This window comes from Callorhinus ursinus, unplaced genomic scaffold (genome assembly GCF_003265705.2).
Source record: "Callorhinus ursinus isolate GAN/ISIS: 27379988/994484 unplaced genomic scaffold, GSC_fseal_2.0 scaffold58, whole genome shotgun sequence".
NCBI lineage: Eukaryota > Metazoa > Chordata > Mammalia > Carnivora > Otariidae > Callorhinus > Callorhinus ursinus.
Genome location: NW_027397120.1, coordinates 7,767,869 through 7,790,125, shown reverse-complemented (window position 1 = coordinate 7,790,125; position 22,257 = coordinate 7,767,869). Strand labels below are relative to the sequence as shown.

General features: G+C 54.0%; 1 protein-coding gene across 4 annotated transcripts in view; it reads right to left on the bottom strand.

Moving 5' to 3' along the window:
• FAM53B (family with sequence similarity 53 member B) overlaps positions 1-22,257 on the bottom strand; it is a 120,135-nt gene that overhangs the window by 71,132 nt on the left and 26,746 nt on the right. For 3 of the 4 annotated variants that reach the window (XM_025880136.2, XM_025880138.2, XM_073884688.1), the window contains exon 2: positions 2,794-3,058. In XM_025880136.2, coding sequence (XP_025735921.1) covers positions 2,794-2,871 — 78 coding nt within the window. In that variant the 5' untranslated portion in view covers positions 2,872-3,058. Of the gene's footprint in view, positions 1-2,793; positions 3,059-18,589; positions 18,609-22,257 lie in introns of those variants that run through there. The other variant, XM_025880137.2, reaches the window with a different exon arrangement.

The following is a 22,257-nucleotide window of genomic DNA, read 5'->3' as shown; positions in this document are numbered from 1 at the left end:
GGGGAGACTGAAGCACAATCTTCACTGCCGTGCATTGTGCGAGCCAGGCCAGTGCTGGGGCCAGGCGGGGCCCTCGGACCTCTCTCCCCAGGGCCAGGCGCAGGGAAAGGCAAAACGCTGAGCACTTGTCAGTCCTTTTTTCTGTTTTCCTACATCTCTCTTGGGAACAAGGCCGGTCACTTGTCACCAGCATTTCATTTTTAGAAAAAGAACAAGAGACCTCGGAGGGCAAGGAGGGAGGGGCTACAGGCTTCCTTGCCCAGTGCCTCCAAGGTGACTGGGTGGCCCCCAGGTGGCTTTCACCCACACTTTGAGACTTCTCTCTCACTGCTTCCCTAATTCCAAAGTGGCCTGTGATTCACGTTTTCTTTTTTAATCTGAAGCCCACCGCCCCCCTCTTTCTGTTATCTTCTTAGCCTGATTAGAAAACAAAAGAGAAATGCTTTTCCATGTTCCTGTTGTTATCTTGATGGTATTTACACGAGGATGGCGTTGCCAGTTTAGGAAGCCGAAGCAAAGCCCCTGTCCACTTCCTCCCAACCTTGCCGGCAGGGGAGAGCATATTTACCCTCCCTTCCGTCTCAGGGACGTCAGCACTAGACTCAAACGATCTGGGGTCTTTCTCGGCTGCTCCCTGTGCATGCCTGGACTGGAAGCCGGCCTCCCTCGACTTTTCTGAGTAGATGAGTTTCCCCTCCCCCACTAGGGCCGGGAGGCCACGCTTTTGCTGGCAGGCACTCAGGCCATGTCTCCTCGAAGAGCAGCTCAGCTGAACTGGGGCTCACGTGCCCCGGGGCCAGCTCCACAGCTAGCCCCAGCCAGGCTGGCCCCGCGATGGGACCAATTCCACGGCAGCTGCTGAGGCCAACAGCACAGCTGGAAGCGGGCAGGGACCCTCCCCTGGGACCTCCAGACAGCCCTCACCCCGGAGGTCGTTCCTTTCTGGTCAGAGCTACTCTCCGTGTAGTCTTCAGATTTCAGCAGGAAACCCCCCGCCCCGCGCCCCCGCCCACACAGCAGAAAGCAGAGCGGCTCGTACCTGCACCCTCAGCTGTGAACCTGAGCAGCAGCGAGAGAGGAACTAAAAGTGAGGAGCTGGGCGGCAGCTGGGCTGCAGGAACCCGTGTCCATTCACTCTATGAACATCCCTGAGCACCTACCATGTCCCAGGCCCTGGTTTCAGGCACTGCGCACTCAGCAACAAGCAAAAGAAACAAAATTCCTTGCCTACATGAAGCTCACATTTCAGGGCAGTCATTCAACAAACAAGATCGAAATGTCAGAAAGTGACAGGCACTAGGAGGGAAGGGGGGGAGGGCAGAAAGTGTGGGGGAGAGGGTGGCTGTGGCAGAGTTCAATTTTAGGCCGAGTGAACAAAGAAGAAAGAGAGGGAGGGAAGGAGTCCTGCCAAGGGGGAGTGTTCCAGGCTGCAGAAGTGCAAAGGCCCTGAGGCAGGCTCGAGCTTGACATGTTGAACAAGGAGGTCAATGTGGCTTGAGCAGAGTGAAGGGGGCGGGGGAAAGCAGAGACAGAGCAGCATGGTCAGAGAAAGCCAGAGTACATGGGCTCTGGGCCTCCTGGTAAGGGCTCTGACGTCTGCTCGGCCGGAGATGGGAAGCCAGCAGAAGGCCAGAGCTGAGGAGAGATGCATCCGCCTTGTAGTCCCTCTGGTGGCTGGTAGAGAACAGCTAAGGAGCCAGAAGCAGGAGACCAGTTACAACACATTCCCAGACAAGAGAGGACAGCAGGCGGGACCTGAGCAGCAACCGTGGGGACGGCGAGAGGGAATCTATTTACAGACACATATTCAGTGCAAACTGGAAAGACAGCCGTGATGGGCAGAGACCTGACCCATCTTTGCTCGTGGAATTCTGCCAGCCCAGTGCCCGGCACACACACGGTGGTACATAAAGGCCTCAGGTCTCGATGGCTTTCCCACACTCCTACAAGGGTTGGAGACCCAGCCGGGCCTGTCTGCTCTTGGCCTGATGGTTGGTGTGAGCTTGGGGAGGGAGCCCACAAGGGTGCTAGGGTGGGCACTCAAGAGGGGCTGCAAAGGGCACCAGGAGGGGTGCCGGGCAACGTGGGAAGTCCTGCAGACTTATCAATCTGCAAAACTCCTCCTCAGGTTTATTTCTGTCAGAGTGGGACCTCCTCCCGCCCCCTCTGCAGGGGAGCAGCCCCACTCACTTCTGAGGAATTAGGGCTGGAAGGAGGGAGGTTAAGAGACTCCCCTGTTCTCAGTCTGAGAAGGCCGAGCTGTCTGCCTCTCTGGCCCAGCCCATCAGGCCACTTGGTCACAGGATAACTTTGGGGAGAAGGCGGGAAGGGCAGCTGTCACAACGGCCCACCACCTTGGCCGCCAGACCACACCTTCTTTCTCCACGTCTCCCACCCCTGACATTCTTGAGGCAGCAGCTCTCCCTCCGCACCGCCCTTTGGAAGTGCGGCCTGACCTTGGCCCCCACTCGGGCACCACCTCCCTTCGGGAAACCACCTCCCCTTACTGGGTGGAGACCAGAAGGAATGCCAGTCTCAGCCTGGCAGGGGCGGCAGAACCCCGCTTGGTATTATTTACCAGGGTGCTGGCCTTCCTTCCAGCTGCTTCTTGCAAGCACTTAGCCAGGCTCTGGGTTACTTCACCCCACTGCCCCAGCCTGCAACATCTCCCAGAGCTCTGCCCTGGGCACTCTGGACTTAGTCTGCTAAGCCTGCATGTTCAGTCCACAGCCCCACCTGGACATCAGGCCTCAGAAAAGGTCATCAGAGAAATGAGGCCCAGGAGGTCCTTACCAGCTCAGGGTTGAAGGTCCTGCATGCTCTGGAGTCAGCTCCCTGTTTGTCGAGGCTTTTACTTAGGATCATCACCATGGTAAGGACCTCAGGCGCTGGGCTCCATCCCAGGGTGGGCACGAGCCATCTTCAGCTGGGCAGACTTGGGCAGAGGTGACCTCCTGGGCACCTCCCAGGTGACTGGCATCAGCAGGAACAGTTCCCAATCAGCTGCTCACGCTTGGGGAAGGGCTCCTCCAGGAAATGGCCAAGTGCACTCAACTTCCTGGAAAGACAACAGAAAGGCAAGGGATTCAGGACTTGGGAAGACCGGGGCTCTGAGGGAACTGCCCGCGCACCCTCCTGCTGGGGCCCTGCTCAGAAACAGAACTGCCTCCCCACTGAAGGAGATGCATCATGGCTGCAGAGGCCAGGACCCCTTTCTCAGAGGCCCCCGTGCCAGCCTTGAGGCACGCCTAAAGCCAACGCACTAGCGGGTACAGCAATGGGTCTCCACTCAGCCACGTGGCACCTTTAAGACCTATCCCAGGGTCTGGGTTGGTCACAATCTGCTGTCCCCAGAGTGTACTCAAGTCACGTGGCATCTAATACCCAGCTGGCCCTACAGACCGCTTCGGTACATGCCCAAGGCTGAGGGTCAGACACGTACCAACCCCACAGTCAAAACTGAAGGGACCAGCCCTCAGGCAGCCTCAGGCAGCAAGGTGGCTACTGTCCTCCACCGCGTTACGAACAGAAGCTACTGGAAGAATCGGGCGGGTCCATTTAAAGGCACATATTTCCCACCCTTGGAAGCGCCACTTTCAACAATGTCACATTTGCAACACTGGGGGCCTCTGTAGCTTTGTCCCCTTCCCCAGACTGGGCCAAACCAAGTCACAGCCTTCGCAGGGCCTGCCCACACCACCCAGAGCCGCCAGCAGTGACAGGAGCCCTCATGGCGCCATTCTGAACAGCCCACCAGCACCTCCTCCCGCGTCACCCCCCAAGCAAACGCTGAAAGAACAAGGTCTTAGCTCAGGTTTGAGAACTCACTCCTTACACATTAATTCCTCCCGTCCCTACTTCCCCATCCCACCCCTCGGTGGTCACACCTTCAAGGAAAATCACACGCACGCAAGGAACCTGAAGAGCACCGTCACAAAGTGAAAAATAATGACAATAATAGCAGAAAAGGGCAGCTCCTAATCTATAATTAAAAACAAACTGCTCAGTGCAAGAAAATGCTTTAGAATCTGCTGCTCTGTGTAAAAATTAATTGCACCCTGGTATTTACTTGCTGCCCAGACTGTAAATCATATTTTCCTGTTTACTTCGATTAGACTTTACAGTGGGTGTTATTGGAATTGCTCAATTACGGGCCAGCTGGCAAGCACAGGAAAATTACCTTCTACTGTTCTTCGAAAACAAGGTTCATCCAAAGTGCAAGAGTGGGGAAGGGGAGGGGGAAAATCAATACATTTTCAAAGGACTGGCTGTGCAGGAAGGGACCTGGTGGCGTGTAGGTTCCCAGGTCACACCAGAGTTTCAACACCACCTCAGTCTAGAAGCAACACATTCTGACCAAGAGTGAGCTGCTCAAGGAAAGAATGTCAGACCACTCCTCCCAGCTCAGGCCAGAAAGCTGAGCCAGAAATGCCCGCCAGCCCCCTGGACGCTTGGCTAGGGAGCGGGGCTGGGGGGTGCTACGGACTCTCCCTTCAAAGGGACCCTTTGTGCCGCCTCGGTGGTGGAGGCGGGGCCTACTGGCGGCCATCTTCTTTCTGGGTGCAACCTCATTGGGTTCTGGAGCAGCCGGCCATTCGCCCAAGGCCCAGGGGTGACCTGCCTTTACCACCCCCACCCCCCATTTCTTTCTTCCCTAACAAGGCAGGCCAGCTTAGTGGTTACAAGCTCAGGTCCTGAGTCAAGCGCACCTGGGTTGGGATCCCAGCTCTTGAAATGCATTGTCTTGAGGGACCTTTACCAAGTTACTTACTCTCTCTCCATAACGTAGGGACAACAGTGCCTGCCTCAGAAGATTCCGTATCATCTGCAAACAGAGCTCAAGCCCTTTGCTCCGTGAGAAGCCCTAGCTCATTTGAGGAAGCACTCACTAAACAGTAGCTACCGTCCCTATTTTCATCAGGGAGACAGGAGGTCCTGATTCGTTCTCAGCAGTGGACACCCAAGCATCTAACTGTCCTCTCGGGTCTTTTTTAAAGAGAAATTCCATCAAATTTTTTAAAGCTAAATTCCACCAGGATGGAACCGGGCATATTATGGCCCATCCCTCTGGTGAAACAGTAGGTGGCCAGTAAGAATGATGCTGTGGGAGTCCATTGCCATAGAAACGCGTTAGGCCATCGGGATGCAGCCAACAGGCACCGCAAACACAAAGCCAGACGGAGGCAGCAGTGTGGGCGGCCCTGCTCTTCTAGCTCCGCCCCCACTGGAGCCCCTACAAGAGACCAGGACTCGCATCGGCAGCGCGAGGGGTGAATACCAGAGCACCATAAGCTCCTGGAAACAGGTGGTCAGCAAACACGGCAGGTGCCAAATGGAGAAAGGAGGTCTAGCACAATCCCTGTCCTCGGGGGTCATGGGGAGTTCCATGAATGCAGGCACAAATCCAACTAAGGCAGGCAGGAGTAGGGGGCACCAGAGCGGAGCTGTAAAGAGACCCCTCTGCATAGTTATTGGAATTGCTGGCAACACTCCTAGAGTAGTCCAGGAGTGGGGACAACCAAGACGCCATCAACAGGGGGCTGTTTCCACAAAGCACAGTGGAACCATGTAAAGGGATACCACGTCGCTTTAGGCCCAACTGTAACGAGGCAACTCTGACCGTACGGATGTGAAACCCTCTCCAAGACACACTGTGAAATGAATACAGCAAGAGGAGTACAGCACGATCCCAAAAGCATGGCTGCCTTATGGAAGGCACCGTAGTTCTGGAGTGGAAGACACTTTGATCATATAGCTTTGCGTGCTGCTTGAATACCTCATCCAGTACATATGATACCTTTTTGGTTAAAAAGAAAATAGGCAAGATTTCAACTTGAAGGAAAGGCACACAAGCAGAGGGAAGGCTGTGAGCAAAGCGTGGGGCCCTGCCCTGTACATGGTGCACGGGACTCGGTGAGCACCCTGGTGGCAGGAGCAGAGGGTATGTGGAGAGGTGGCAGCGTGGGGACAAGGAGCTGGGAAGACAGAGTCAAACCAGCCTGACAGATCAGAATGCCAACTGAATGCAGACTTTATCATGTGGCCATAGGCGGCTCCCCGAGGGGCTGGGCTACTGCGATCTGTCGGAAAAGTGATTTTAGGGGGGACCTTTGTAATACTTAGCACAGAACCCTGAATACAGTATGAGTTCAACATACATTTTGGAATGAAGCTAAATCGTAGCAACAACTGAAATGATCCAGGCACATTCTCAGACCTTGTGAGGCAAATCCAGACCAGCAGAGCCTGGCACAATCTGGAATTCCCTGGGATTCCTTTGATCCGTGGCATGGGCCTCGCCAAGTTCACTAAGGAATGCCGATGCCCGTCCAGAGACTTAGAGCCGAGTCTGAGAATAGGGCCAGGGACTGCTCAGGGAAAAGCTGGGGGTGAAGCTGGGTGGGGGGTAGTCTCCACCTGTGAAGGAACAACTGGGAGCATGGCTCTGCCCAAGGTAGAAGGAGGTGTCCCAGAGCCACAGCTAGCGTGATGAAGGTCTCCTGGAGGCCACCTCTGGGGCACAGACCCCGCTCTGGTCTGGTGGGTTTTCTCTTAACTCATATGAAGAACAGCTTCTATCTACTGAGAACCTACTGTGCACCAAGTACTTTACACACATCAGCTACACAACAGGTTCATTTAACCCCATTTTACAGACGGATAAAGCAACTCACCAAGGGTATAAGGGCTGATCTTGCATCTGAACCCAAGTGGACCAGCTCCCGGGTTACATGCTTCCCACTGACGTCCACCTGCAGCACGGCCCCCACCCCTCACCAGCCCCTCCATCCTAAGTGCATCTTTCAAAAGCCCACTCAAGCCACTACCATATGACCCAGCGAGGGGTCTCCTTGGCATTCATCCCAGAGAAATGCAAACTTATGTCCACACAATAACCTGCACATGGATGTTCACGGCAGCTTTGCTCACGACAGCCAAAACTAAGAAACAACCCGGATATCCTTCCAGGGGTGAACTGTTACACAAACTTTGGTACAGGTGCACCACGGAATACTACTCGGTGTTAAACAGAAATGGACTACTGACACCTACTTGGATAACCCTCCAGAGAATTATGCGGAGGGAAACAACCCAATCCCCACATATTAATTATGGCATGACTCCGTTCACAGGACATGCCTGAAATGATAAGGCGAAAGAAATGAAGACTCGAGGAGGGGGACCCGGGGCCAGAGATGAGGATTTGGGCTGGGGGTGTGGGAGCGGGAGGCGGGTGGGAGTGGTGATGAAAAGGCAGCAGGAGGGACCCTCGCAGTGATGGGGATGGCTGGTACCTCGACTGTGTCTGCCTCCATTTCCTGCTTGTGATGCCCAACTATAGTTTTGCCAGATGTCACTATCGGGGGAAACTGAGTAAATGGTACACAGAACCTCTACTATTTATTACAACTACATGTGAATTTACAATGCTCTCAAAATTTAAAAAGCCCACTCAATCTATGCATTTATGAAAACTCATAGGAGTAACTATCAAAAGAATGAATTATACTGTAGGTTAAAAAAAAAAAAAAAAAAGCCACAGCCCACATGGCTGCCAGTGCCTGTACCAAGGAGACCACGTGCGAGGCGGGGCGAGGACACGCACTGTGGGGTCTGGCGGCCATGCCTCCACCTTGACCGTGTCACCCGACTTCACAGTTTCCCAATCTTTCAAATGAAAGCAGGAACACCTTTGCTCTGGGGGCTGATGGGAGATAAAAAAAACACGTATGAAAGCGTAGGGCACAGAGAAGGCCCCAGACCTCAGCTCCCGGCCCCCTCTGCACAAGTAGCCACTGTCTGTCTCTCAACATCTTCCCGGCGCATCTCTGCAGATTCCCTGCCTCTGTCTACACCTTGTACTGTCATTTCCCTGTGCCCATATTTACACGGCAAATTAGACTCCCTGCACAGTGCTTACGGCAGACGGAGGGCCTCGCGCCCCGCCTCTACACACATCTGGGGTGCCACTGTCCACAGGAGGAGGGATCTCCCCCTGGCACGGGCCCTGTCTTTATTCTGGGGCGTGTCTACTCTCCAGCTCTGACCCCGGGAGCCTCCGCTCAGTGACTCACCTTCTCCAGCATTTCCACTGAAAGAGCAAAAGGCAATGACACATTTGCAACACTGGGTGTTGGGTCTGCTGGTGGTGGGTCTGCTGACCCGTGATCCCACTTCCCCGTCCAGCTGGCTATTCCCGGGTACAGATGTGGTGGCAGAGGGCTCTGCCCGCCCCTCAAGTCTTTGCCCTAAGGGTGCATTTACCTGAAGACAGCCCCTCCCCCACCACTGTGCCCAGAACCAGGCCTGCAGGGTGGAGCGTTACACACAGGCGTCAGGGGGCACCAGGCGACACCGCCCACCATCGGCAAGAGGCCCCAGATCCAGTGCCACAGCACCTCAGTCCCAGAGCCGCACCCCCCCCCCCCCCCCCCCCCCCCCCCCCCCCGCCCCCTCTATAGCCCCTCCACCTGCCCCCGACAGCCATACTCCTGGCCTCCACCTCCCACCTGCCTGAGCATCGACCACAGGCTGGGCTCTTCTCACTTAACCTCTCGCGTTTCTAAGCGTGGGCATCTGTTAGTAGAACTCCCATTTTCCAGATGAGAAGACCGAGACTCCAGAGAAACACCCCCGGCATTTGCCCAAGGTGCTACAGCTAGTGGGGCAAGGGTGCGGTAGGAAGCCAGGCCTGCCTCTCCAGCGCTCTCTCCCCGGGGTCACAGGGGACAGCTTGCTCCCTCACACGCGTCGTTCCTAACGTGAGGCTTTCCTGCTGCTGTCCCACCATCTTCAGTGTGCCTTCATCCATCTGCAACCCCAGAACCCAGCTGTCTGACACTGCTGTGGCCAAGCCCTGCCTATGTGTGCTAAGTGAGTTGATATGCAAAGGAGTTTTGTAAACTCTAAAATTCTATATAACTCTCAAGCAGATTAAAGGAGTTTACCAAATGCTTCTGCAATGCACTTTGAAGGGTTATCCCTTGAAAAGAAACTGACCACACCAGGAATCACCAAGACAAAGTCTTCCTTCTTTTACGGAGTATCTGTATCCTGCGTTGATTACTTGCACAATTTAGTTTTATAGCAGAAAACTATCTCACCACCCTAAACACAGCACTCAGCGCAAAATCTAAACAGGCCCTTGACCACAGACAGTGACTTTCCTGATGACTCGAGCCAGCCACTCCTCAGCGCTGCCCCTTCCCCTCCCATCAGGCAACGGAAATGGGAGGGAAGCAGCCCCCTTCTGCAAGGTCCTCAGGAAGGCCGCATGCATTTTTAGACTTGCCTCACTTCAGCGGTCCGTGTGACAAAAGCAGTCTGGGGACAGGACCTAGAAGCAAATTTAGGGACACATGGCGAAGCGCATCTTTCGGTGGGTCGTGCCTTCTGCCACCTTCTACCAGCGACAAACTGCTAGGAGGGCGGCATCAAGGCTCCTCACTGCCCCACAAAGGGAGCCGAACCTTCCCAGGGTTACCTCTGGCTTGCGGTCTCTATACCTACATCCCCAGAGTTTGAAGGATGAATGTTAAAAGCCGCAGGAACTTCACCAGAGCACGACCTTTCCAAGGCCCAGGTAGCGCCGGGAAGAGGGCCTGGAAGCTCAGTAAGGGGACCCGGGGTCGGAGCATGTGTGCCCGGGCTGCAGCGAGATGTTTCATGAACTCCCTCGGCCCAGGTTCCCAGACCTTCAATCCTCCCGAAGGATACATGATGAGAGACAGCTATGCCTCCACCACCTTCAACACACAGAAAACCAGAGACCCACAGAGCCTCTTTAGTCCATATAGTAACACCACAGACGTGCGTAATACCAAACACTGCCTATTTAAGGGAACTCCACGGTAGAGGCAGAATCCAGGGAGAAACTACAGTTTGTTTTTACCACTTTCCTAGTATCTTCTTGGTCTGTATTTGCAGAAATAGGAGGTGACACAGAGTCTACCTTTTAGCGGAGCGTGAGTAAAATAAGAATAGCCGTGGCAACCGCGCTGGATTCTCTGCTTAGTGCAACCACAGAGTGTCCTTATGAGTGGGCACTGTTACTATTCCATTTTACAGAGCGACAAACTGAGGCACAGGCCCTAGGCCACCCAGCTGTGAAGAACAGAACAAGGACTCAAGCAAGCCACATCTGCTGAACTCCAAAATCTTTGTCTTGAGCCCTGACTCTTCTACTCCAGGATCTGTGAATTCCACAGTAAGGATCCCTCAAGTATTTGATTTCTCAGTTAAACTGACCAAATGCGGAAGCACAGATGCTAGGTTTCTAGTACAGCCCTCCTCTACGCAGCTCACCGTGAAGTACTGCAGGCTGAACACCAGCCTTCTGGAATCTACTGCTGAAACACAGCGCGAGGGTTCTACTGCAGGCAGGGCGTGGGGATGCCAGAGGGCCTCTTCACCTTCTATCCTAACTACATGGATGGGCAGCTAGGCCAGGTGCCATGCAGAAGGTGAAGTGCTCCCCAGGAACACCAGGGTGCCCCCGGGCTGCGGAAAATCGTGCTGGCTTCTTGCTACACCAGCTGGAATCCAGGTCCATCCACCCCCTCTCCCCAGGCCTCTGCCTCCGGCTGTCTCTCAACCACAGCCACCCTGCCCTTCTCTCCAAGTCCACTCCTAGGGTGTTCATGGGGGGCCCTCCCCTCCACACGCACAGTCTGGGTGGGGACCTGCCTCAGTCATCCTCTGGTCTCTGCGCAGAGCCTGCCACGGCAGGAACGTGACGTCTGGGTCTGTCGGCGGAGTCAACAGAACTGGGGAAGAGCAGCGGATCCCTGTCCAGAATCCACACGGCCACCCAGCTCGGTCCCAGACGAGCGGTAGAACCCTGCGTGAGCTACGTGATTCTGCTAAGCACCCTTTCATCCTTTGTCATCTGTAAGGAGTGATCCTTGTTCTGCCCACCTCAGGTGGAAGGTTAAAGAGGTAAAACTCGGTAAGGTGGGGGCTCTTAAAGAATGTCCCCACGGGCACTGAAGTCCTCGGGCGAGCACGAGTCCAAGCAGAGTGTAGGCCTTTACTAAATGCTGTGGCTAACAAAGATCATGTCTTCTCAGCCACAGCATGAGCTGCTGGGGGCAGGAAACAGGCTTGTGAATCCTTCAAGCACCTCACTCCTGGGATGGGGCTGCTGGACATTAGAGTCCGTTACTGATTTTCATGCTCACTCAGGGCTCCCAGTTGCACGTGATTGGGGTAAGGGGGAGGGCTAGGCTGCCAGAGGCAAAATGACCTAAAGCCTCATAGCTGGCATGTGCCTGCATCCCATTCTCAGGGGGGAAGAGGTACATTCTCGCTGCAAAAGTCAAGCACCTGCTCACCCAACCCTCACTCCCCACCCCAAAGTAAGGTGTACCCTTGGAGGTGTTTTCTTTGTAACTGAGATGAATATACCTTCCCTGGCCTAGTCCTTCAGGTGATCGAAGGCCACCAAAGGTCCACATCTGGAGAAGGACCAGCAGTCACATTACCTGCCTAGAAAAGAACCCACCCCATGCCCATGGCTGAACAAAGTCGCCCCAGCTCCCTTAAGAGACCATCTTACTGGAGGGAAAAAACAAAACAGTAAAATGAGCCACTGAATCACATCAGGACTCTGTTCTCTGGGACTTTACGCAGTCACTCTCAGTGTTGTAGGGATTTTCTGGGGTTTTAAGCAAATACCATTTCCAGAGGAGGGGAGGAGTAACATTATACAGGGACATGAAAGTGTCGGGACCCAGAGCCAAAACAAATCTGAACATGGGAACGAGACAGCCGGTGTTGCTTCTTGAAACCAAAGCCAACTGCATGCATGACTTGTCAGGAGCTCGTTTATCAATGAGAAACAACCGACAGACAAGTTTCCTATGAACACTCCGGTAATTCCCACTACCATTCGTGTCATTTTAACCCACCAAACACCAAGAGAGACGAGTGTGCTACGGACTAGAATGAAGCTGAGCAAACTCAAAAGGAAGGAAATGAAGGACAAGGGGTAGGAAGGGGAAGAAAACCAGTACTTACTGAGCACAGAGCCAAGACACGCCCTTCGCCTCCAAACCAGGGCGAGGGAGAGAAGGGCAGAGAGTAGGGGATGCAGAGACACAGCAAGGGCCCCAAAGATAATCTGAAATGTTAAGCCACTTAGCCTAAGACGACCATGACCTGTTCTTCAGTCAGACCTATTTACAAGTACAGTGAATTTAATCAAACCATGAAGAAACACCAAAAGAGGTAAGAAGTTAAAAAAAAAAAAATTTTTTTTTTTAGCAAAATCAAAAGTAGAGAATGTCCCCACAAGAGGCCGTGTGGTCTGGGTAGAGCCAGCAGAGCTCAGGAAACGTGGGCTCTGGAGCTGGCTCTGCTCCTGAGCAGCTCTGCCTATTGGCCAAGCCACTCTCAGTCTCTGGGCCTCATCAAATGGGAGCCTGGGCCGGAGGAGCTCCATTTCTGACGAGTGAGCATTTACATGCAGCCACCTGCCAGGTCACTGTGCCTCTCTGAGGCTCGGTCTCCTCGCCTGTGACATGCACACGGGAACGCTGAGTGTGCAGAGTCTCAACAGCGGATTCGAAGGTGTGTGAGCTGTGAGAAAGGATGGTAAGAGCTAACGGCACCCATCCTGGAGCAACGGCTGACGTGGGCTGTGTGTGCAGGCCAGCCTTCCCGGTCCTGCTCCAACCTGACCTGTCGTGCTCAAGGTCCAGGAAACTGGACAACAGCAAAGGCCAACTCCTTACTCACTGCCATCAAGAGCCTCTGTGGTGACCTCCCACGCAGTGAAGTGGGAAGCAGGGAGCCCTCCTGACATTCTGCTCTGTTGGCGATCTTGGCGTCACGCAAGGTTGGGGGAGGTGGGGTTACAGGACCAGCCCCTCTCTTACGTATCAATGGAGCAGAGACAGGGCCGTTGTGCACGTTCGTTTTCCAAGTTCAGTCCTTAAGCACACGGTGTCTTTCAGGGACACTAACCGCGTTGTGAATTAGGAGCTTCTTGGAGGCCCAGGAAGTCAGTCATTCACCAGCTTTCACACCTTCATCTCCCACCTCTGCAGCAAGAACATCCTCTTCCTAAAATGTTTATGGACTCTCGGGGTCCACAGACAGCTACATTCTCCCGCTCCTGCAAAATGAGCCACCCCCAGGCTGGGCGGCATGCGTGGCTTTCAGGCCAGTGTGGCTCCAGAAGCTCCATGGGCTCTGACCGTGGCCACGGCCCAGCGCTACTCCCACAGAACTGCCAGGTCACCACGCAGAGCGGTCCTGATTGCTCAGGAGCTGGCACTTGGGACACAGATGGGAGAGCAGCGATCTCTTTATCTCCGGGGCCTCAGGGCCCCAAACAGTATCACAAGTATCACAGTGAAACACAGGAGGTGATGTAAGAGGGACCCAAAGGCTCTAGAAGAACTGGTAGGGAGATGAGAACCACTAGGTTCCCATCTGCCACCCACTCGCAGATCACACCCTCACCTCACCTTCCTACAGGACTTCACCCTCCTGATCCGGCTGAGTCATATCTACCAACCTAGTTTACAGGGTCTGTGCAGAAATTAATCAGACAAGCAACAATCTACATTAAGCCTTCCACCTTCTGCCCTTGACCCCCTTCATACAGCAAACGCCACCACGCATTCAAGACCAGCGTCATCTGCCAAAACCAAAGTCAAGAGACTTCGCTGCCTGACATCGGTTATAATGAACGACAGGTGCACCTGAACTCCATGGCACCTCTCAGGTCAAATCCCCAAAGTCTTCTCTCTCGTACCTCCCGGGGCGGGGGTTCTGAAGGGTGGGACGAAGCCCACTAAGCTCACTCTGGTCGTGCGGCACCCTGCAGAAAGGCCGGAGAGACTCCTTCCTGTAAGAAGGGCTTCGCTGAGGTCCTGAGGTAAGGCAAAGCCCAGGCGTTCTGCTCCAAATTACTTGGAACTGGCTGTGGAATGGAATACAAGCAGCTTGGGGAGCAGCTGCTCACCGGGTCTTGAGCCCCTTTTTTGATTTTTTGGCAGGACGTGGGTGCAGGAGCATGGCGGGGCACCTCATTTATAACCCAACCTCCACTTCCTTCTCAGCACCCTGGATGTGACAGCAGGACCTCCTTGTGTTAGGGCAAAGGCCTTGGGGAGCTGAAGAGGAGAGGACATAGCCAACCAGGTTCCCCCGGCTTCGGGGAAAGGTGCCTTGGAAGCCCTGCTGAGCCATTCCAGAGCCTTCCACCTGCACCTTGATGGCTCTGAGACTCAAAGGGCCTTGGGAGAGTTGACCCGATTCCTGAAGGTGAGCACACCATCCTCCTTATCAGAAACAGCCCTGAAAGAAACAGGTTCACCCCACCGTCTGTCCACAGAGTGCCCGAAAAACAACCAAATGCACCAGCTGCTGCCGTGCTTGTCTATTGTCATTGTCCCCCTCCCAGAGCCACCAGAACTGGTGTCAGAGTCCTGGTCCCAAGTGCAACACTCCCCGGACGAACTGTGCCAGGGACTGAGGGAGGAAGACAGAGGGACCCAACCAAGTTCACACAACCCACCAAGTGTTCAAACACGTACACCACAAGGCACAGTAAGTGCCAGAATACGATGAATGCCACAGAACAGAGGAGTGGGCTGTAATCCCAAGTGGGGAGGTCAATTCTGGGCAGATGTCCTACAGGAGGTGGTCTGAGTGCTGGGCCTTCACGGACGGGTAGGAGTTCAAGAGCCAAAGACAGAGCGAAGGCGTCCCAGGAGGAAGCCAGCAGGCTGGGGAGCTGGGAGATTAGGGCTCCTCCCCAGCTTCTGGCAGAAGGAGCCCCATGCTGGGCACGTGTCCAGCTGATGCCACTGCCCCTCCTAAGGCCCAGGAAGTGGGGGGGCTCTGCCACTGAAGGTGGCCTCAGGCCTCCGCCCACCTCCCTACCCCCTGCCCAGCCTCCACCTTGCTCTTCCTCCTTCTAGCTCTCGGCGGTCTGCCCTACCATACCTGTCCTGCTCTCCCGTTTGCCAGCAAGAACATCAGGCAAACAAGCTGAGCCACAAGAGACACCGGCCGGTGGTTTACTTAGCTGAACAAAGTCAGGGGACCCAGGGGGTCTTGACAGGGTATCCCAAACCTCTCCCTTCCGTAAAACGACAGCGTAAAGATACAAAGCCACAGGACGGTTATTTCTATCTGCCAGTCTACCAGCAGCCCCTGCGCTGACCCACGCGGCTAACCCAGAATGCCAACACACAATACGAGAATTGTGCTCTCTCTTGGGAAGGGGGAGTGGCCACGCACAACCCCATATGAGAATGTCACAATCGTCTCGGACTCCCGAGTTACAAATATGTGCTCAAGGCATGTGCTAAGCACGCGCTCACCACGTGTTTACGCGGCTATGAAAGCACAAAAGCACAAGGGCCAATGTGCTTCAGCTGCCGGGGCCTGGCCTGGGGATGGCAGAGGACCGGGGCAATGAGAAAGGACTCAGAACAACACCACAGAAGCGCTGCATTCAAAGCCATGACTGCTTTATTGTCCCCGAGTTTTTAAACAGCAGGAGTGGAAGGGGGACACTCCTCTACAGAACAGAGATGCAAGGAAAACTGCAAAGCTTGGCAAAACTGGTAACCGACGTCCCCTCCTAGCCAGTCCGACTCAAACTAAAAACATGCAATGAGCAGTGATCTCAAACTCACTCTGGACAACGGGAACCAAAAATGAGATGAAATCCCTCTTTGCAGGCCGTCAACAACTGGACCACTCAGACCTGACCAACCACTGGCTGACTCTGTATGGACGTGGGCACATTCGCTGCTAGCTCTGGGCCTCGGTTTCCCCGGTTGTAGCAAGTTCTCCTTCACTTCCAGCAGCCCGGGCTGGCTCTTTTGTCGTCCGGTAAGAGAAAGAAGGGATGAGAACAGCTGCTTCTGGGCACTGTCGGTGCCCCCCCCAACCCAGCTCCCACCAGTACATGGGGATGCTGATTTCAGGGCGCCCGAGACAAAGGGCACCTCAGCCAGGCACCGGCTCCTGGGAAGTCTGGGGAAGCATCTGGAGATGCTAGAGATGCACAAGCATCAAGAGGGACGCAAGCTGCCCCAGAGGGTGACTGCAAGTGAGGCAGGGTCATCCAGCGTCTCTGTGCTGGCTGTTAGCTCAACCCGACACGGGCCCTGCTTCAGTGAGAACGGGGAAAACAAACCTGAGAAACCGAAGTTCAAAACCCAGAATGACCAGCGTTGCCCTCCTTTGGCGTCAAGGGTCAGGACGAGGAGGGGAGGGACAGCAGAGGTGGACAGTGGGCGGCATGCCATAGGAGAAAGAATCACCTACATGTAGGAAATCAATGTCTAACTAGGACAATGGAAGTCTGAAGACAAACAGCCTCCATGAAAATGGTGGGTGCCTCAGTCTGCTCAGGCCACTATCACAGAATACCATGAACTACGTGGTGTATAAACATCAGGCATTTCTTTCTCAGAGTTCTGGAAACTGGGAAGTCCAAGGCCATGGGGCCAGCAGATTCAGCGTCAGATGAGACTCTTCTTCTTGCTATGTCCTCACATGGCGGAAGGGATGAGGGCTCTCTGGGGACTCTTCTATCAGGGTGCTGACTGAGCCCATTGAGGAGGACTCCACCGTCGACACCTAGTTACCCCCCAAAGGCTCCAGCTCCTAACACCATCACATTGGTTTCAACGTGCAAATCTGGGGGGTCGGGGGGAGAAACGCACTTGGTCTATAGCAACTGGAAATGAAACCTCTTTGGGCATCGAGGCTCAAGTTTCCCAGAAAATAAGATGCAAAGTTTTGTAAGTATGTACCTCCGTGCAGTGCAAAAATAAAAAGGAAGATCAGACTCATGAGTTGCCAAGGGCAGGCATTCACATCACTAGCTGGGACCTGCGCAGGCTGACCCACATCCTTGCTGAGGTAACGCTAGAGCATATGACACCCGCTTCAACAATGTGGTTTCAGCACAGTGCTTCTCAAAGTGTGGTCCCCGGACCAGCAGCAGCAACAGTCTCACCTGGGAACTTGTCAGAAATAGAGTTTCAGTCCCCACCCCAAATGACTGAATCAGAAACTCTATGAGTGGGGTCCAGCAATCAGTGTTGTAACAAGCCCTCCAGGTGTTTCTGGTGCTCCCAAAAGTTTGACGACCAATGTGTTTGTGCATTCGGTACCCAGAACCCTGCTAACTGGGAGGACAGCATGGCAGATGAAAAACCTGGGGTCCACTGAGGTCGAGTGTCTTGCCAAAGGCCATGAGACCAATAAGGGGTGCAAGTCTTAGGCCCACCACCAGCACTTCCTCTGGGCCAGGACCTGGGGATCTAGGTACAGATGACCTAGCGCTTGTCTGTAAGAAGCAAACAATCTGGAGTGACACTAAGAAGCCCAAAGGTTGACCATCTAATGAAATGCTGTCAGAATCAGAAGGGGAGAAAAAAAATGCTTGCAGAATATTTGCCACACGAGGGAAAAAATGGGGCTGAGCAAAAGAGGTAAGTGAAAGAGGTAACTGATACTAAATTTTGGGGGGACTCTGAGAAGAAAACCTTAATTCCTGGAAAAACATAAATTGCCATTTGGAGAATCTTTTCCTCACTTCCGCTTCCTTCCCTGAGTCTCTGCCAAAGAGACTGAGCTAGAAGGATCTACGTATGTTTTCATTTGTTCTCGGAAATCTTTCTCTTTCTACCACCAGCAGAAATTATCTGCTTGATAAATGGCAGTTAGACTGCTTGTCAAGATAATTTAAAGATTAAATCTTCGTTTAAAAAAAAAAAATCCTGCAGCATCTGTTAAAGTCACGGAGGCACTTCTAGACTAAAAAGACTAAACTGGGTGAAGCACCTGAGTGACTTCAGAGGGCTGGGGGCAGGGAGGGGGGAGGAAAAAGATGCTGCAGGGCGTCCCAGGGCCCCCGGGTGGAAGGCACCCGGGCCGAGGCTGGTTTCTGAGCTAGGGGCCCTGTTTGGGGTGCTGTCCTCCTAGGGTCAGCGGCCGCTGTGGGAGCAGCAGGCGGAGCGCTCCACTGAGGGGAAAGCAGCAGGTCCCCGCTGCTTAGCGCCGGCTGACCCCGGCCAGCAGGCCTGCAGGTGGGAGACCTGGCGGGACCACGGTGGGAACGACCCGGAGCCTGGCCATTCGCCACTGCTCGCCCTGCACCAAACTACCTGGAAAGCCAGAACATCTCAGTCTGTCCTCAAAATGTCTTGTCTACTCCAGGGATCTCAAACTCCAGTGCCTTCCAGAGCCAAGCAGGGAACATAAATGGGTGAAGAGCGCCAGGCGGAAGCTGTCGTGTGTGCGGAGAGCGAGCGCTGGGGAGAGGACAGCTAGCTCCTCTGACCACTATGTCCAGCACTGGGCGGCTGTGTGGGGAAAAGGGCCCAACAATAACACTCAGAATCTCTGGACTTGTCAAGAAAAGCTGAAAATCGAGACTTCTTTGTACAACCCCAGCTTTGAAATGTCGGCAAGAACTCAAAAATTCATAAAGCATCATGGGAGCCAAGCAAATCGTGCCTGAGAACCTGGCCCCCAGACCACAAGAGCGCAACCTCTGGTCTCATGGATGCTGACTGCTCAGACCGAAGTGGCCCGAACGGTGAGGCCTCACCTTGGTTTGCAGAACCGCGTGGACTCGCGGGGCGTCAGTATCCCAGTCACGCACGTCCGTCTGCCTCACTCCTGGCTCATTCTGAGGGAGCTCAAGGCCCAACAATGACTAGAAAGCACAGACTGTCTTGAAATCCCGAGCACAGCAAAGTAGAGCCACGAAACTCCCAGCTCCCAACAGTACGTGCCCTCCCACTTGCGTACGTGGGGAGGTGACCGACCTGGGTGGTGTCCCTGGCCTGGCCTCCACTCTAGAGGGCGAGCTGTGGCGTCCCCGGGAGCAGAGAAGGGCCTGGAGCCTGCCCTGCCCTCATGAGGAGGGCTCCCTTCTGGTCTCGCTCACAACGCAGGGTTGGGGCAGGAAAGAGTTTCCATGCCAAATACTTGAAACAAATGCAAGTAGAGCCGGCAGATGGAACAGACGATTCTGGATCCCTGACGCCTACAGATGGCTGGCTTCGGCCGGGTCATGGTGAACAGAACAGCTGCTTCCTCAATCACATCTCCTGCACAGAACACAGGATTCTGTTTTGATGACTTCTACACGAGATATAGAAATGAGAGGGGGGTTTCCTGCCTTTTAGTTCAAAATAGCCTGGGACAAACGAAGACTTCTTGTACCATAACAACACATTAAAAGGGAAAGCTCAATGAAGTGGGTTTTCTTAAATGTCAACCCACAGAGCAACCTACTTCTCTGCCCACAGGCCATGATAAAAATGCAACTGGGGAGCCTATCCAGAGGAGCAAGAGATTTCTTTCAAATAGCAGCACGGTCCCTGACTGGGGCTAACACCAGGGGTCGAGGAGACAGGCTTTGAAACAGATGAACGGGGGTCAGGACCCACGTTTTCAAGGATATGGCTGGAGCTCAGTTCGTTCCCCATAGAGAGGGGCTAATTACCTAACAACTGATTGTGGGACCAGTAGATGAGGATGTATACACAGTGCTTGGCACATAGTAGGTGCTCAACAAAAGCTAACTCCCTAAGTACAAAAAACAACTTCCACTGTAATCTTATTTCGCACCACCGTTCTTCTTGCACACGTGTGGGTTCTCCCTGCTTCTGGGCGATGAAGACGGCAGTGCGCAAGTCTGGGCCCGGCCCAACCTGCCATGCTCCCAGCCCTCCACTGCCTACAGAAGGAAGACCTAGGAGACCATTTGGGGAGTGGCCGGCTAGAGGCAAGCAGTGTCAAGAGATGGGCATGCAGGCAAGCCCGGCCTTCCGGGGCTATTCTTTTCCTTTTTAAAGCAAGAGACAAAACCTGTCCGTGTGCATCCTTTTCACCCCAACTTCCTCCTTACCAAGTGCTTTGGTCCTGCACCTATTCCATGGCTACATCCACCAGGCTGGTCTGGTTTTCCCCTTCCTTCACTCTTGCCCGAGGTTCTGAAAACTCTTCCCCGTATCTTGTTCTTGCACTATCAGTTTTCATTCTGGCTCTACGGCTAAGCTGGGGAGACTCGTGCGGACTGGACCCATATAAACCAACACGGACAGGCCCAGCCGCTCCCAAGAGCGGGAGTGCACCAGACTCCTGACCACACACAGCATGTCATCACAGACCCCAGAGCAGCCATCTGCAGACCAGGGACGGCCCAGCAGCAAACAACCACACAGCTCTCCTCCACACTCAGGTCCGTGAGCGTGCACGAAGGTGCGGGAGCTGGTTCTAGCACGGATGCGTTATGACTGGGTCCGGTGAACTGAAAACCCATGCTCTCTATATGTGCCTTCCCACCTCAAAATGACTCTGCCCCTAATTAGCGTCTGAAGAATTTTTTTTTTTTTTAAGATTTATTTACTTTTTAGAGAGAGAGAAAGAGAAGGAGAGTGTGCATGAGCAGAGGGAGGGGCAGAGGGAGAAGCAGACTCACCGCCGAGCAGGGAGCCTGACCTGGGGCTCCATCCCAGGTCCCTGGGATCATGACCCGAGCCGGAGGCAGACGCTCAACCAACTGAGCCACCCAGGCGCCCTGAGATTCTTACTCAGAGAATGTTGGAACCAAGCAGGCCAAGAGCTCCACGCTAGTCAGTGACCTGCCTCAGTGTTGCAGCTAAGAGCATTTAAGGGGAAAGCCACATGACATGAGCTAGCTGAGGGAGCTGGGACTCATCTTCCTTCCTCAAGCTCCATGGCAGCCACCGTTCTGAATGAATAAAGTAGTTCCTTATCTGTGCCCATGGAAACACGGCCATTTCATCAGAGCAAAAAGGTTTCTATCCCAGCATGGGGGGCGGGGGGAATGGGGACAGGGGCACGCCAGGCACAGCACCACTGATGAGGTGAGCCAAGAGGTGCAGAGAAAGGAGCTGGGCTCACAGGCTGGAGAGCGGGGCGGGGCTGAAGGGGGTCAGCAACTGGTCACTTGCAGTCAGGACCCGTGGCCCGGGCAGTCTGGGTGGCTTGCCCACGGGTCATACAGCAGTCTGGGGGGGCAGCTTCTTCTGGACCCGTGTTCCCTCCATCATGTCACCCACCTCTCCATCACCTCTGAGTCAGCGAACTCACTTTCAACTCCGTGCTTTGGGCCGGGAAAGCCCAGTGTTCTTTTTTTCACTGGAATGCCTCCTTTGGTTCTCTCAGATCTGGCTTTTCTACACACTGGAAGACAGTCTAGAGTGCGTCCCCCCAGTGGAGGTTTCTGTGTTTACACCTGTGTTGTCCAACACTAAGCACCTGACATGTGGCTAGTGTGACTGAAGAACTGAGCTTTCAATTCCACTTAGTTTAATTAAAGTAACCTAATAATTTTGTCAATTATACCTCAGTAAAGCTGAAAAATATTTAAATAGCTCTATGTGGCTACTGACTACCATACACTACAGAGCATACAGCATCCACATGGACAAGAGTCAGCACACTGTCCCTGTAAATGGCCAGGCAGTAAACAGTTTAGCCTCTGGAGACTGCATGGTCTCTGTCGCCACCACTCAGCTCTGCTGCTGTAGCACGAAGGCAGCCATAGACGCCGCAAACACAAATGGGCTGTGCGCCAATAAAGTTTTATTTACAAAGGCAGGCAGTGGGCCACATTTGGCCTGTGGGCTGAGTTTGCCAACCCCTGATACAGAACACAGAACTAGGAGTTCAAATCCCAGGACTACTGCCCACCAGCGGGATGAACTTGGGCATCTTTATCCTGTTAAACCTCAGTTTCTTTATCTATAAGGTGGGGACCATCACAGCACCCGGTCCTTAAGGGGGATGGAAGAATTAAATGTGAAGTCTGTACCACACTTAGCACGATGTCCGCACAGAGTGGGCATTCTAAAAGTACTTATGGGGTGAACGGAAGCTGGATACGTCCTGGGTGCTCCGACTGCTGGTCTCCTATGTGATCACCGACACACCACAAGACAACCTCCCCAGGCAGTTTCCCTTTACTATGCTAGGTTAGAATGAGGTTCCGGGTGCCGCAGAGCCTCACCCTTCACTGCACTGCCTCCCCACGAGTCCTCTAAAACTGGAGAACACTATCCCAGCCCTGCGATGGGGCCACCAAGAGATGCTCTCTGCAATTCCTTACAGGGTTGCACGAGCCTCCTGCGAGCAGGCCCAGACGAGTCCTCCTTCCTGCATTCAGGAGGAAGACCCATCCCTGAAGTCTTCTCCCCCATCTCCTTGCCAGGATCATTCCCAAGCACAGGAGAGGGCACTCTG